Source organism: Protopterus annectens, chromosome 1.part2, assembly GCF_019279795.1.
Source record: "Protopterus annectens isolate FY-2018-M chromosome 1.part2, PAN1.0, whole genome shotgun sequence".
NCBI lineage: Eukaryota > Metazoa > Chordata > Ceratodontiformes > Protopteridae > Protopterus > Protopterus annectens.
This window is the reverse complement of record NC_056727.1, coordinates 827,597,259-827,614,486: the sequence shown is the minus strand read 5'-3', so window position 1 is coordinate 827,614,486 and position 17,228 is coordinate 827,597,259. Positions and strand designations below refer to the sequence as shown.

Below are 17,228 nucleotides of genomic sequence, written 5' to 3'. Positions count from 1 at the left end.
CATGAAGCAGATCAAATTGGGTCTGTGGGTGGTGAAACATCCAAGAGGTTAACTGCTTGGAAGAGATCATAGTGGTTTCCCTGTTCCCACTAATTCAGTGGGTTTTGGATATTGGCCTTATGAGTTATATTCCTCCCTTTGGGCTCCTTTTCAATGAGCTTGTTGACCTTAGACATTCTGTTCTTCTATTGATAAGGGTGCACATTTCTTGCCTCTTGAGAGCTGTAATAACCTCGTTTTGGACCTGCTTAGGTGACCCTTGGGAAGAAGTATTCAGCTGTACTGCCAGATGGCTAACTACATTCATTTCTATGTTCCGTTGATTCTGCCATTATCCTGATGGATAAGACAGCAGCTACTGCCTAGCCTCCCTTTTGTGTTCAAGTGGGACCAGCTGCTTTGGGGATAAAGCAATATCTAATACTTTCTCAGCAATCTTTTTGCAGGTATTTTGGATGTTTGGGCCACCTGTGGCTGTTTCTCATTTTTTCAGGGGTCGTTCAACTGGCATGCCTGTTTGACATATGGTCCTTTAACTCCGTGGTTTGACACTGCATCTGATGGTAACCTTGCTTCTTTAGTCTCCTCCTGTGGAATATAGCCTTGCAGTTTGGCTATGCTGGGCACCATATTACCTGGAGGACTTGCTACTTATGAGAAGGATGTGTCTGGTCCTGTAAAGATCCTTTTTCCACTAGTTCAGGGCAGGGTGGAAACTGGATGGAAATTTTGACTCCATTCACTCTCAAGGTTGGTGCTGTCCTCAAGGGAACGTGTGCCTTTTCCTCTAATGGCAAATGATTCATGTTAATATGGACTGCTGTTCATATACCATCGCCTTGGTGGGGGAAGTGGGTTTAGGAATTATCTTGACATGTTTAAGGGAGAAAATTGAATTGTCTGTGTCATTGTGATACTTGCGTTCTGACCTGGGCTATGATTTAATTTGTTGCTCTTGAAGTAGCTGTGTCCAGTGATCATTAGGTCTTTACTTGACAGGCTTGATTATTTCATCCATTTGAGTCTGTAACACTCCTTCAGCAAAATTGTTGGTTCATGGCCATGTAGTCAGGATTTCTAGGCAGTAATTCTGTAGTATGTGTAGCCTCCTTGCTGGCTGTGGTGTCATCCTCTGGCTCCTTCTTGCCAGGTTATTTTATTTGTGTTGGGATTAAACCCACTAGACCCATCAGGGAGGATTGTCATTGTTGGAAGTAACAGATATGCTTTTATCATATGAGCTGCCGTGTGACCACAGAGGATCTTCCTTGATGCACCAGGAATATGGTCACTTCCTCTGTGAGTGGGCACTTTATCCATCAAGCCTGGGCTGCTGTATTCCCTGTAATTTGGACGAGTATATATCTGTATGTCACTTGTTGGTAGTAGACTTGCAAATCTTCATTGCTATTCTGGATTCGCAGGTGATTGCTCTGTACTAAAGGGAATAAACTAAAGGGAGTGGTGATAAAATCTGTTATTTATCTGAATCATGACATCACAGCATTCATTGGACTGGTTTACATTCATCCAAGAGCATAGAAGCTTAAGAAGAGCATATTTAATACTAATTAGTTGAGAGGATAAACTCAGACATTCAGTCCATCAAAGACAGTCCCCTTCCATATCAATTAACATAAGAATGTTTGTATTAGTTAGTTTGTAATTCCATTTCTTGTACTCTTGCCTTTTATTTATTAGTGCATTGCAGTGCATACTGCAGGTGAGATAGAAAGCAAAACTCAAAATGTTATGTTTGTGTTTTAGACCTATGCCAAAGGAGGCAAGAAAGTAATTCAAACCGATGAGTGGAGGAATGGCACAGTTGAACAGAGACTGGAGTATGCACTCGTTAAGGTAAAGTAATAAATGCTCAGAATATGCCTAAAGAGCACTTGTAAAATTGGTATGCTGTAATGTTTGTTCCATATTTTGTGGCAGGGAATTGAAAAGTATGTGATAGAAGACACCGAAGAAGCCCGAGCCAATCATGTGCTGTACCCCAGACCGCTTAATGTGATCGAAGGACCGCTGATGAATGGTATGAAGATTGTAGGAGACTTATTCGGGTCTGGCAAGATGTTCCTTCCTCAGGTAGATGTCTTCTTTTAGTCCATAGTTTTAGATCATTTAGTCATTGCTGTTCTGCTAGCAGGATATGTCATAATTATTTAGTCATCATGGATTTTAATTACAATTATTCATTGCTTAAGATAGTCGAGCAGGAAGCTGGACATCCATGCAGGACATTATTTGTGCAAAGATAATAGGTTATATATAGAGATTATGGGAGTGCAATATCATCTTGTCATCAGTGAAGAATGCAACTCATTCTGTCAAAATCTGTTATTACATATCAGGTCTTTGTTCCTAATAAAGAGTGGACAGCAGTTTTGGTTCTGGAGAACTTAATCTGAAATCATGTAGCTGTCCTTTTTTTATATATCGCATTTCTTGTTTTACTCAAAGCTCCAGTTATGGCAGACTTGCTTTTCTGCTGGGGTTCTTGGAGCTTGTCTCAACTACTCCACAGAAGTGAATTTTTATTTAAAAAAAAAAAAGAAAGAAAAATTATAAAGCCCTGGATGCATTCCAAATGACCTGTGATTGGCTAACAACTCATTTGTTAATGGAGCTGCTGAGGAAAAATCTAAGTGGGAGGCTGATGTTAGCCTGCTTATTCTTGGGGAATAACACCTAGTCCTACAGTGGTGCTGGCATCTACTAGAGGGAAATGTATACTGCATGCAGCATATAAGTCTAGGACATACATTTGTTTGTATCAAGTTGCATTTTCACAGTAACCTTCATTGCGCATGTACAGGAAAGAATACTTTTGCTCTGGGGATGGAGTAGCAGAGCCTGACGTTTCAACGTGTGCACATTGCCACCACAGGAGGGGTTATGCCATAAAATAGAAAATCCCGTCATGCTACTAAAGTGACACTCTCCCTTCACTGATTATATCTCTCTGGCATGTAGGGGAGTGAATGTACACGACTATAGCAAGGAGGACTAGATAGATGGCATACACAGGAGATAAAAAGCACCCAAAAACATTTTATTAAAAGAAGAGATTTGTCATCTGTGATGGGTCAACATCTCTGTTCTGCAGTTTTTCTTGGAAGCCGTCATGGTCAAGGATGTATATGCCCAGTACTGGTGCATGTCATAGCATCATGTACCAAGTAAGTAATTGCTCCCAGACATTGACCCTTCTCCAGTTGTCTTCTGCTGCTTGTAGGGTTTGGATCTTTATCATGATAACACACCAGTGAATGGTTTTCATTCTTGTTACATAGAATCAGATCTGAAACTTGTTCCTGTGGCTGTCTGATTACCAGTTAATACTTATCTGTTCTGACCTGAGGGTGGAATGCAAGCCACTGACAAAAAATGCTAGTGGTTCAACCTACCACTGGCGTACACTGGAGGGAAAATCTCCTGACCAAACTCCTTACCAATGCGATAGCAGTAACTGTAAGTTCCTCAAATGGAGGTCAGTTGTAGAGTCTCATACATTGCTTCAGGCTTTGGCCAGGACATTAAATAACACAAAACTGCCAAAAAACAATTAAAAACATGACAAACCAAACAACCAGTAAAAAGCAGAAGATTTTAATACTGTCTTAGCACCTCAGCTAACAACCCTTCAAAGAGATAAAAAGCATTGCATACAACCCACTTTATATCACCTACCATTAACAAACCAATAAAATATTTTGTAATAAACCAATAAACAACAGCAATTAAAGTAAAGTAATGCCTTTCAGTTGCATTCAAGGTTCAAACTTGAAGGTGTCAAAGTACCAAACTTAAGAATATATAGTCCCTTTGTAATGCATTTTCTTTTACAGTTCAACAATATTATGCCCTTCTATTTTCTCTAAAACAGTACTCGTTAAGCATTTACTATCTCCATGACACAAAGTATAATGGGCTGCGATAAGGCTTTTAGTTATATTATGTTTTATATCTCTAAGATTCTCCTGCAATCTAACTCTAAAAGACAACTTAGTTTCTCCAATATAAAATATGTCACAGGAGCATCTTAGGGCATAAATAACACCCACACTTGTTTGTGTCTTTCGCCACAGCGGGACTCCGGTCCGCTAATGATTGGCAGTAGATTTTTACGTACTGGCTTGCAGGGCCTAACGCACAACCTTCAACGAAGGAACGCCCATTCACGCATGTCGCTACACAGAAGACGCTCTAACTGAGAATCGAACGGGCAACGTCTAACTGTGAGGCGACAACGCTATCGCAGCACCAATAACACCTACGCTATTAGAATTTAAAAAATGCCTAGAAACATAACTTACATGATTAATTCTACCAAAAAAGGGAACTGCATATGTATAAATAGAACATTTCCCACAAGGAAGTGTATCCAAAGGTCTAGGTTCTACCCATAATTCAATGTTTGAAAATTATGACCAAGACCCCGTTTAGTGAAAGGGAAGGTCTGCTAGGCAACATTTCCCTTAAAATTCTATCCTTTAATAGATAGCCGCAATAATACTTAATAGCATCAAAAATTCTGTCTGTTATTGCATTATATGTAGTAACAAAATACTCCATGTTCTGCAGTCCTATCTCGCCTTCATTCTTACATATGGGTTTGGAGCCAAGGCCTATTACAAAGCTCGAAGTCTCTCAGTTGGCTCGTGGCAAGGAAGGTATCCCATAGTGCACTAGTAAGAATCCCCAGATCTCGTTTGCCGTGTCTGTGAGTTCAGAAGTGCTGTCTTTCTTGGCCGTGGCTAAGATGGATTTTTCTTCATTATTCTTATCTATAGTGATTGTTTTTGATAAATATTAGTAGCTTAGTACAAATAGCTTAAATGTTGTTATTATAGTAGTAAAGTAGTTAGCGTCTTTTTTGAATTTTTGCAAAGTTGTTGAAAACTTCTTGGCCGTCCGCAGGCCCCTTTTTCTTCTGAGTGGTATCCCTTCCTTGGTGTGCTAGTTTTTTGCTGTATTTAGATATCTTAGGAGTAGGTCCATGTTGGGTTAGGACCTTTTTCTAAACTTGTGTTTTTGACTAGAATAAATAGTATAAAACTAATAGCTGTGTGCAGTGCTTCTTTATTAGCTCTTATTAGCTAGAACTATTAGTTAGGGTGTTTGTTGAATTATTGCAATTGCTGTTGCAAATTCTTGACGTAGCTTCTCATCTGTTTATGGCTAGGTCCATTTAAGTTAGAGGACCTAGTCCTCTATTTCCTTCTCTAGTGTGTTGTTTCCTCAGCAGGGCTAGGCCCGTTTAAGTTAGAGGACCTAGTCTTCTGTTTCTTGCTCGTCCTTGTGTGTTGTTCTTGAGCAGGGCTAGGCCCGTTTAAGTTAGAGGACCTTGTCCTCTCTTCCTGCTTTTCCCTCCTGTGATTATGTTTTTGTGACAGTATGTCTCAGTAATCAAAGGATCATAAACCTTCAGGTTTTAAAAAGTGTCTCAAATGTTCTCAAAAAATGTCCCTGACTGACGGACATAGTAATTGTATTTACTGTCGCGGAGCTATACATCTCCAGGAGACATGTTCCTTTTCTCACTCCTTTAGTTCTTGGGTTCTCCAGGAAAGGAAGAACAAATTGATCCTGAAAGGTCTCCTTAAGCCTTCCTTTGAGGAGGATTTAGCCAGCTCTTCATCATCGCATTCCAGGTCTCCCTCTTCTAAGAAAGAGAAGGTCAAGTCAGCCAAAAGACATTCTCCCACTCCAACTATTTTATCTGGACCTCCATAAAAAGTTACAAAAGTGGACAAACCTTTTACCTCTTCGGCTCCACTGCCCTCGGAGCCAGTCAAGGTTATCGACATCGACACGCCACTATCGGCCCTAAGTTTTTCGTTGCCGACTACTGAACACTTACGTCAGAGCCAGTCTAGATAATTATTACCGGTCTCCCCGACTCTCAGATCTCTTATTTTGCAGTGATCTTGATCACCTACCTTGTCTTCCAGATCCTTCAAAAGTCTTTCTGAAGAGGATGTAGAGAGAGTAGTGTTTAGACTCTTGAAGTCGTCGGCACTAGCTAATTTGATGCCGGCTCCGACAGAATCGGTTCCAGAGCCGTCTAAGGCCATACTTCCTGTTTCTGTTCCTCCTCCGAGCCATGATGGTCCTTCGGAGCCAGAGCTATTGGTGCCACTTGTTGTGGAACCATCAGTTCCAGCATCTCTTTTGTCTATCTCAGAGCTGAGTTTCGCTCTGACACCTTCGACACCTTCCTTGGTGTCTAGGAGCCGAAGCTCACGTGTCTGCCCCGACAGGGATGCTTGGACCCAAACATACTCAGTTCTGAGCCAACCTCTCTGTGAGTCGGCTCGGTTGAGCTCGGATCCTACATCTATCTCGGAGCCGAGGGCTACTTCTGTTTCCTCGGAACCGGGGGGTGTCTTCGGAACCGGAGAGATCTGCCTTCGAGATGATGAGGAGCGTGCTGTCTAGGTCTTCAGCTCCACACAAGGGTACCGATGCTCTTCCCCCTCAAGCACCGACCTCTGTCTCTGCACCATCTCTCTCTCTCTCTTCACAGCAGAGATCCGCCGCCTCAGGAGCCCCCATTGGCTGGCCCCCAGTCTTCCGAGACCTCCCCAGAATACCCTTCTGAGGAGCCTCCTCAGAAGAGAACTTGCAAGAGGAAGCATGTAGACTCGCCTGATGAGTCCATCACCTCTGACATTGATGTCGAGGAGTCAGAAGGGTCCCCTAGGCCATCCTCTGATGATGTCTCCTTCGGAGATATCCTAGAGGTCCTGAAACAGAGAGGCAGCTGGTCCACTTTCACCCCTTCTGATGAGGAGTCAGTGTACTTGAAGGCTTTCGGGCCTCAACCTTCAGCCTCTTGAGTGTCTCCACCTTTCCATGTGCTCTTAGATTTAGTCAGTCGAAAGGTGTGGGAGACTCCTGATGCCGTGGAACCAGTCCCCAGAAGGCCCAACAAATTTATTTCAGCCCCCAAAGAGAAAGGGTTTTTGACTAAAGGTGTGCCTGTAGATGCCATGGTGGTGGCAGGAGCCACAAAGAAGGAACTAGCGGAAACTTCCTCATCTGTCCATCCACCGAACAAGAAGTCTCGAACGATGGATAGATACAGGAAGCACATCTTCTCTTCAGCGGCTTTTACACTCAGATCACTGAATTACCTCACCTACTTCACTAGGCTTCAAAGAGATCTCCTAAAGGAGCTAGAAGATACTTTCCAAGGTACCTTAGCTGAAGGAGTCCCTGAGAAGGTTACTGCTCAGTTGTCTACCTTAAACTCCATTGTTAACTCGTCCATGAGGTTGATATCTTGTGCAACAGATGGAGTGAGCAGGGCAGCGGGTTCAGGAGTTTCCCTTAGGAGACACTCCTGGATGCACTTATGTATCTTTGCAGAGCCCTTTAAATCTACATTTACCAGTGCCCCCTTTGAGGGTTCCTCTCTGTTTGGACCAAAGGTAAAAGATACACTCACCAGGTGCAAGCAGGAAGGGAAAACATTCTCTGCCGTGGGAGTACATTTTTCTGTCCCTTCTAGACCATGAGGTTGATATCTTGTGCAACAGATGGAGTGAGCAGGGCAGCGGGTTCAGGAGTTTCCCTTAGGAGACACTCCTGGATGCACTTATGTATCTTTGCAGAGCCCTTTAAATCTACATTTACCAGTGCCCCCTTTGAGGGTTCCTCTCTGTTTGGACCAAAGGTAAAAGATACACTCACCAGGTGCAAGCAGGAAGGGAAAACATTCTCTGCCGTGGGAGTACATTTTTCTGTCCCTTCTAGACCATGCCCTATAGGTCAGAGAGGCGGGAAAATGTGGTTCAAGAAATCTCAGAGATTTTTTTCTGGATGCACAAGGTGATTCCTCCTTCAGAGGCAGAGGAGGAGGAAATAATGGTAGACTTCGGCCTAGAGGCGGGGAGGGGGTCCGCAAAACCAGGGTGGCCATGATTCCTTTCGTGGACATCCCTATCAGCGCTCCTAAAGGGAGGCCCGACTGTGCTTCTCTGGAGCCAGTCGGGGGTCGCTTATCTTTGTATCCAGAAGCCTGGCATGACATCACCCAGGACAAGTGGGTACAAAGAGTAATTTCCAGAGGATACTCCATACCCTTCTCTTCTCCACCTCATCCCACCAAGAAAATCCCAGATGTTCCACCCAATCACAGGGATCAAGCAACTATAGAAGTCGAAAAGTTGCTTCAAAAGAGAGTTATCCAAACCGTCCCTACAGAACATATAGGATTCGGACCTTACTCCAGATTCTTTTTAGTTCCAAAACGAACAGGGGACTGGAGGCCCATTTTGGATTTCAGCAAGTTAAACGAATCAGTGAAGAAGTCCATGTTCTGAATGGTAACACTGCAGTCTATACTCCCTCTGTTAGGAAAAGACAATTGGATGTGCTCCATAAACCTCCAAGATGCGTACTACCACATAAAAATGGACAGAGCATCGAGGAGTCATTTACGCTTCCGGCTGGGAGCCAGTCATTACCAATTTCATGCTCTGCCCTTTGGTCTCACCACAGCTCCCAGGGTGTTCACCAAATGTATGGCAGTAGTAACGGCTCACTTGAGATGTCTTGAATTCCAAGTGTTTCTGTACCTAGATGACTGGCTCCTGCCACCATCAAGCACCTACTTCTACAAGCCAGGCATTCAACCATCCAAGTCTGCATTCAGCTAGGGATTACTATAAATTGGAAAAAGTGTGCCTTGTCGCCCTCTCAATATATGACTTTTATATAGGCGCAGAAATAGACACAGTTGCAAAGATGGCTCGCCTTCCTGCAGACAGGATACAAAATCTAAGACAACAGATATACAGTCTACTTCCTCAACACAAAGTCAAAGTGAAGACAGTGCTCAAACTTCTAGGAACCATGGCCTCTACTATAACTCTAGTTCCACTAGCCAGACTACATATGAGAATTCTTCAATGGCTACTCTTTTCCCAGTGGTCTATTCAACAACTGCCTCTGTGTCATCTTATTTTGATAACAGAATCTTGCAAAAAGGACCTTTGTTGGTGGATCCAGTCCCATCAACTAACGATAAAGACACCATTCATTCCTCGCCAACCCGTTGCTACTGTGACCACGGATGCCTCCCAGATAGGGTGGGGGGCCATTATCTAGGCAGGACAGTCCAATACACATGGCAAGAACATGAGGCTCACTTGCATATCAGTGTTCTAGAGATGAGAGCAGTGCTACTAGCGTTGCAAGCACTTCATGACTTTCTTCCTCTAGGGACAATAGCAATCCAGTTAGGCAATATGTCAGGTGGTATAGTATATAAACAAACAAAGAGTAACCAGATCCTACCCCCTATGTTGTGAGGCTCTTCGTGTTTGGCAGTGGGTAATATCTTCCCAACGCTTTCTATTTGCAACGCATATCCCGGGGACAACCAATATGATAGCCGACAAGCTCAGCAGGGCAATCTTGATACCTCACGAGTGGTCTCTGAATCAGAAAGTCCCAGAACAGATTTTCCACAAATGGGGACAGCCTTGCTGCTATCTGTTTGCCAGCCCAATGAATGCCAAATGCAGCAGCTACTTCTCCCTTACCACCCCCCCCCCCCGAGGGAGACACCGAGAGATGCACTTGTTCACAATTGGCCCCCGGAACTTCTTTATGCCTTCCCTCCCTTTCCGCCGATATCGAAAGTGATCCAGAAAGCAAAGACCTTGGAAAGCAGAATGATTCTTATCACTCCTTACTGGCCTCGTCAGATTTGATTCCCCTTTCTCGGACCTCACCTTCTGGACGATCCATGGACTCTGGACCCAGTACCAGACCTTCTGACACATATGTCAGGCACCTTCCACCCATGTCTCCTCACCCACAACTTGACAAGCGTGGCTGCTCCACTTCCATCCCTAGTCAGGCTTCATGATTTCTCCCTTGCTGTTGCACACATCCTGACTTCTCACAAGCCTTCTACGAGAAAATTTTACGCTAGCATATGGAAAAGATTTTCTATCTGGGCACGAGAGAAAAACATAGATCTTTATACAGCCCCCATTTCGTTGGTGTTAGAATTCCTAACCAAACTTTTTCATCAGGGATCATCTGCTGCTACAATCATAGTTCAATTAGCAGCGATCTCCAATTTTCATTTGGGACAACATGAACCTAATCTTATGGCTCACAGATTGTGTAAATCTTTTTTGAAAGGCACTACCTTGCTAAGACCCCCCCCCCCCCCCTTTCAAGAACCTGTGTGTTCCTGGTATCTAAATTTTGTTCTGTCCAAACTTACTTCCCTGCCTTTTGAACCCTCACATACCTATGAATTAAAGTTCCTTTCATGGAAGACCATTTTTCTAGTAGCCATCACATCCGCCAGAAGAGTGTCTGAGTTACAAGCACTGTCAGTCAAACCTCCTTACTTGATATTTCAGAGACAGAGTTTCCCTTTGTACAAATCTGTCCTTCATCCTCAAGATTTGTTCTCAATCTAATATAAATCAAACTATTGAACTGCCAGTCCTTTTTCCTAATCATTCAAACAAAGCAGAGTATAAGTTTCATCAGCTTGATGTTCACAGATAGTTAAGGTTCTATCTACATAGAACCAAGGAGATCAGACCAATTGTTTGTATCTTTTTCTGAGTCTAGAAAAGGAATGCCAGTCACCAAGTGGGGAAGCATACTTTGCTATGTGGTTATGATACACTGGAGGCCTCTTGCAGGACCACTGTTACAGGTTCTGTTATTAGAAGGCATGCTTGGTTAAAGGAACAGAATCTGCCTGATCATGTTAAAGCAAAATTATTAGATGCACCATTACAGCATAATACTTTGTTTGGTACTAAAGCAGAAGAGGTGTTGAAAAAAATGGAGGATAAAGCAAAATCCATGCAGACAGTCCTTTCCAGTATCAGACTGACCACAAAGAGGCAGATACAGGCATCCCATAGGCAGATCTCAACCCCAAGGCTCATACAGGCCTAAACAATGGGGTGCTCCTACCTCCAAAAGTGAAGAAGACAAAGCACAACCTTACAGGAAACAGTCCCAATGACTTTCCTGTACCAGAACCAAGCACTTTTCTTTTGGCAGCCCCCTTAGGGGGAAAACTAACACTATTTTCATCAAATTGGCAAATGGTTTTCTTTTGGCAGCCCCCTTAGGGGGAAAACTAACACTATTTTCATCAAATTGGCAAATGATTACCCAGGACAAATGGGTCCTGAACATAGTGTCCCAAGGCTACAGGTTCCATTTTCACACCCTGCCAAGGTCAAAAGGTATGCCAGACCTGCCACACAATCAATGGGCAGAGGCACAAAAACAAATTACATCCCTCATGGACATGATGGCCATTCAGCAAGTACCACAACAAGAGCAGGGGCAAGGATTTTATTCCAGACTTTTCCTAGTACCCAGAAAGGACAAAACCTGGAGACCAATACTGGACCTGTCTATACTAAATACGTTTCTGGAAGTTCCAAAATTCAAGATGCTGACTCTACAACAACTACTGCCCATGCTGGGCAAGAAGACTTGGCTCGTATCTTTGGACCTAAAAGAGACATACCTGCATGTTCCAATCAGACAATTCTGCAGAAGATACCTCAGATTCATAGCTGGCTCAATGCACTACCAATTCTCTGCACTGCCCTTTGGCTTATCTACTGCACCCAGGGTCTTCACAAAATGCCTGGCACCAGTAATTGCGTTTTGCAGACAAAAAGGAACTCAAATATATCCCTACTTGGATGACTGCCTAATTCAAGCAGAGAACAAAGACATTCTTCTAAAGCATCTGGCATTTGTAAAAAGATTACTAATTGGCCTAGGGTACACAGTAAACGAAAAGAAATCAAACCTAGTGCCCTATCAAGAGATAATATTCCTGGGTGCAAGCTTAAATACAACTGTCCAGATGGCTTATTATATGCAGGGCAAACAAAAGCAACTGACTTCTTACTTCAAGAAGTTGGCAACAAAAACCCACTTATCTGCAAGGAAAGTCCTGCAAGCCTTGGGTTTCATGGCATCCTGCATTCTACTAATTCCATGTGCCAGACTGCATATGAGGAAATTACAATGGTATCTAAAAAGTGTTTGGACTCAGCATTGCCACAGCCTGGAGACAGTAATTGCACTCATTCCCTGCCTGCAACAGGAGTTTCGATGGTGGGCAGAAGCCTGTCACCACAACAAAGGTCTGCCATTCAGTTTACCCACAGTCAGACAGACACTGACAACGGATGCATCAGATTATGCCTGGGGGACCCATATGGCAGGAAAATGTATTCAGGGCACATGGCCTGCAAACCAGATGCATCTTCACATCAATCAAAAAGAGATGCTAGCTGTTCAAAATGCCCTGACAGCTTTCAAGGACCTGCTTCATCCAGGACAGCTACTGATAAAGACAGACAATACTACAGTCATGCGGTACATAAACAAGCAGGGGGGCACATATCCCTACCCCCTCTGCAGATAAGCAATGACCTTATGGGACACAGCATTGACTTTTCAAGTTCACCTGCAAGCACAATTCCTGCCAGGAAAAACAAATACTGTGGCAGACAAACCAAGCAGAAACCTCATGGGTCCCCACGAATGGAAACTGGATCCACAAGTCTTCAGCATGATACAAGGAAATGGGGATGCACAGACATAGATCTATTTGCTTCCCCTCACAACTGTCAATTGCAGAAATTTTGCACAAGGATTTATCACAAGCAAGCATGAAAAGTGGACGCCCTATCCTTCAGCTGGAAAAACCTAACAGTATATGCTTTTCCTCCACTGCCTCTCCTTCCCAGAGTACTCCTAAAGGTCAGACAAGAGAAGCCAAAAATGATACTGATTGCACCAGACTGGCCACGCCAGCACTGGTACCCAATCCTAAAGAGCTTGTCTCAAGGTCCAGCATGGATATTGCCTCAAACTTCTCACTTGCTGACCCAACAAAACAATCAGATCCTGCACAGCCAACTCAGGACCTTAAATTTGGCAGCATGGCGGATAATGTAGCCATTCAGAACACTCTTCTTTCAAAAGCTGTTATGGATGTTATCTTGGAGGCCAGGAGGCCCAGTACCAGAAAATCTTATGCAGAGAAGTGGAAGAGATTCTGTGCTTGGAACCAGGAGCAAGGCATTGACACCTGTGTACCAAATATCCCTCAGATTTTACAATACCTAACTGAGATGCTGAACAAAGGCCTTTCTTTCTCATCAATTAAGATTCATGCCTCTGCCATTTCAGCCCATTACAATGCGGAACCACCTATCTTTTCTCATTCTTTAATAAGGCAGTACCTCAGAGGGGCCAAAAACATTAGTCCTCCAAGGAGAGCACCAATTCCAGCCTGGGACCTTAATTATGTTTTGGAAAATCTCACACTGCCTCCTTTCGAGCGAGCATCAGCAGCAGATATAAAATTCTTATCCTGGAAAACAGCTCTGCTCCTAGCAATAACCTTTGCAAGATGAGTCTCGGAGTTACAAACGCTCATGGCTGTGGAACCTTTTATCATTTTTAATCAAGACAGGGTTTCTCTAAGGACAAACCCTACATTTATGCCTAAGGTGGTGTCCAGTGTGGCCCTCAGCCAAACCATTCACTTGCCTACCTTTTATCCAAATCCACAGAGCAAGGGTGAAAATATTCTGCATTCTTTGGACATACACAGGCAGTTACGCTTCTACTTGGACAGAACTAAAGCTTTCAGAAAGACTGAGCAACTTTTAGTGTCATATGCTGCAGGATCACAAGGAAAGGCGATCTCAAAACAGACTATTTCTAAATGGATAGGCCATTGCATCCGTTTCTGCTATTTTCAGCATGGCAAAACAGTGCCTAAGGGCATTAGGCCTCATTCCACCAGAGCAGCAGCCACTTCAGCAGCCTTCCTCAGAGGAGTACCAACCAAAGATATCTTAGAGGCTGCAACTTGGAGTTCATTGCACACTTTCACAAAGCACTACCACTTACCTCTTTACTCTAAGTCTAGAGCAGGCTTTGTCACTGCAGTTCTGCAGGGCCTCATAGCCTCTCTTAATCCTATTTAGCCCAGCCACCCATCCTCAGCTTTGGGATTCTACCCAAGAGTAATGACTGCAACAGTGAAACATGATGAACATAGTACAGTTGTGTACCTACCATAAATGTAGATGTTCGAGTGTATTCACTGTTGCAGTCCAGGTTACCCCACCCTCCATCCCCCTTTTCTTTGCTGGGACATATATGCACTTCTCTATCCTATACAACCTATGTGGTGTATTTGCTTGTAGATGAAGGAAATGTTATTTTTGTGCATGCATTTTTATTGGCATATTTTTCAGCCTTCCAGTTTGGGGGCACCTGACATCTGGGGCAAGAAAAACTGAAGAAAATGGTGTTGGCTGCATCTTTTATACCCCTGGTGCACTGACGTCAGGGAAGAGGCGACAGCAACTGGCGCCGGACCTAGACTTTCGAATTCTGGCCGACTGAGGGTAGCCTGCCAGCAGGATAACCCAAGAGTAATGACTGCAACAGTGAATACCCTCGAACATCTACATTTATGGTAGGTACACAACTGTACTTTTGTGTACCTTCCCCTATTATACCTTCCAGTTCTATATCCAAAAATGTCACTTTTCTTCCAAATTGTACACCATAAATTTTAATACCAAAAAGTATTATTTTGCAAACCATTTATAAACTCATTAATTAATGTCTCCCCACCTTCACATAAAAAATAAGGTCATCAATAAATCTAAAATAATTTATCACAAACTTTTTATAAAATTATAATTTGTTTAAATGTTTAATTTCAAATAAGCCCGTAAAAAGATTTGTGTGCATGGGGGCAAATTATTCCTCCAAGGCTGTCCCCTTAAATTAATGGAATATTTCACCATTAAATCAAAAACAGAAAGTATGACTGGGTTGTGAATGTGGTCACAATAACCATATCTTAGTGTGGTAGGGTCTCACCCAGAAAGATAACCTCAACTAGACCAAACCAGTTCAGCAAACCTCTTAGAACAGGCCCACACTCTGCTGCTGACAGTACCTTAGCAGCTGACCTTAATTCAGAATAGGGGCAGGGTTCTTCTCCCATATCTTTCTAATTTTGAACCAAAAACAGCACAAAGAACCTTGGATGTTGCATCCAGTATGTCTAGTTATAGATGGTGACTGTTTTGGGGGACACGTTGCACCTGATACAGGGTACCTGGATGGTGTTGCCAGACATGACCTTTTGGCACTTTAGTGTTTTGGGTTTACTGAAGAAATTCCCCTCATTTACTGTGGGTGGGCATCACTTCCAGTATAAGGCATTATCATCCGAGCTTACTCCAGCACCCTCAACTTGTATCAGAGTGTTATCTACGGTTGGCTGAAGCCTTGCAGAGAAGGATTCCCATGTGTTTTCTTGCTTTATTAGTAGTTTCTAGGGGCACTGCTAGTGTGTTACAGTGGGGTCTCTCATGGTTGTTGTCTCTGTGGGTGGCTATAAACTGAAAGATGCCTTCCCCGATCCTCTTTCAGAAGATTACCTTTATAGACATAAAGCTGGACACTTTCCATTGCCACTCATTCCTGCCTGTGGAGAGGACTCAGAGAGTCATGGCTTTGGCTGTTCAGTGTGGATGCAGTGCAGCATCCAACTTGTAATTCCTAGGCTTGATGGCAGATAGTCCTCTTGATGTCATTTCCATGCCTGAAGTCTGCAAGTAGGTGTCACACTGGTTTGTGAGGTGTAGGTGATAGTGATTACAGAATCACAATGTGCTTATGGGTCTATGCTGGTAGGCCCCAAAATAGTTTGCAGTTCCTAGGATCCTCCAAGTATGCCTTCCTTTCATATAGTCAGATCTGCTGTACATCCTGAAGACAGATGTTTCAATAGGAGAATAAAAATCTCATGTTTGCTTATCCAAGGTTCAAGAGATGCAGTCTCCATTGGAGGAGGGCTCCACATTTGCCATATGTAGGTATGAGTAGCCCTCCTGGCCTTGATGTTCTTGGGCCATTAGTGGAAAATTGCAACTGAGAGTCATTTCTAATTCATCCAGAAAAACAAACAAACAATAAAAAGACAGACAACTGTATAGGTTCATAGGTTCATACTAGGCTATCTGCCCGAGGGCATTTACAAGCCTAGCCCATAGTTTTGTGGCTTACGCCACCCCTTTAGTATGGGGAACTATACCCATTATTTTGCTGTGCCTCTGTTGAGCAGTGACACTGAGGTAATCCCTGGGGTATATCTGCGATCTCCCATCCATTGGTCAAGATTTCTCTTGAACAAGGCCAGCGAGGTGCTCTGCCTCACATATACCGGGATTTTATTCCACAGCATAGGGAGTCTTTGGGTGATGAATCTATCCCTCCAGCACGTCCTATTAATAGCCGTGTCGAGGTTTAAGTCTCCGCCCTTGTGGCTCTGACGGATCTAGATTTTTGAGGTGAAGCATATTCATCAAATCTGGGTTTGACATGGCCTTGTATGTTAGGCAAAGGTCACCTCTGAGCAAGCGGTGGCGACTGAATAGAGCTGGAGTTCTTTCAGTCGGGCAGCATAGGACAGATGTTTGAGACCCTTTATCCTTTTGGTGAGGAACTTTTGTGGCCTCTCCAGCTGCTGCAAGTGTCGGGTCAGATACATTCCGAATGGGGCATTGTACTCAATCATTGGTCTGATGAGTGATGAGTATAGGGAGACTATGACCTCCCTTGATCTAGATGAGAATCCCTTCATGATAAGGTGGGCAATGTAGAAGGTCTTCCTAACTACTGTAGCTACATGGGTGTCGAATGACAGACTACTATCAACCTGGGTCCCCAGGTCCCTGATAACTTCTTCTGTGCTCAGTGGATTGCCACCTATTTGGTAGCTAGGGGTAACCTTGTTTTTCCCGAAGGGTATGACTATGCATTTTTTGGCATTTAACTTTAGACCATGGCTCTGGCACCAGTTATCCGTTTCTGTGAGACCCTTCTGAAGGATATCTGTGTCAGATGTGTTTTCTACTATGGCGCCCAGTTTGCAGTCATCTGCAAACTTTGTCAGCCATAACCCTCCTGTGTTTGCTTGTACTTCGGAAAAGTAGATGCCAAACAAGAGTGGGCCCAGGACTGAGCCCTGTGGTACACCACTTGTGACAGGCTTTACCTACCATCTAATGGTATGGTATGGTTTCTAAATAAGTAAGAGTTGTCTAGTCATATCACATGCAAAGAGAGATATGTGTCTGACAATGAGATGCTGACAGAAG

General features: G+C 43.6%; 1 protein-coding gene across 2 annotated transcripts in view; it reads left to right on the top strand.

Moving 5' to 3' along the window:
• Positions 1 to 17,228, top strand: part of MTR (5-methyltetrahydrofolate-homocysteine methyltransferase) — a 1,755,520-nt gene that overhangs the window by 1,110,937 nt on the left and 627,355 nt on the right. For both annotated transcript variants that reach the window (XM_044059073.1, XM_044059064.1), the window contains exons 19-20: positions 1,768 to 1,857; positions 1,942 to 2,094. In XM_044059073.1, the coding sequence (XP_043915008.1) occupies positions 1,768 to 1,857; positions 1,942 to 2,094 (243 nt within the window). The remainder of the gene's footprint in view (positions 1 to 1,767; positions 1,858 to 1,941; positions 2,095 to 17,228) is intronic.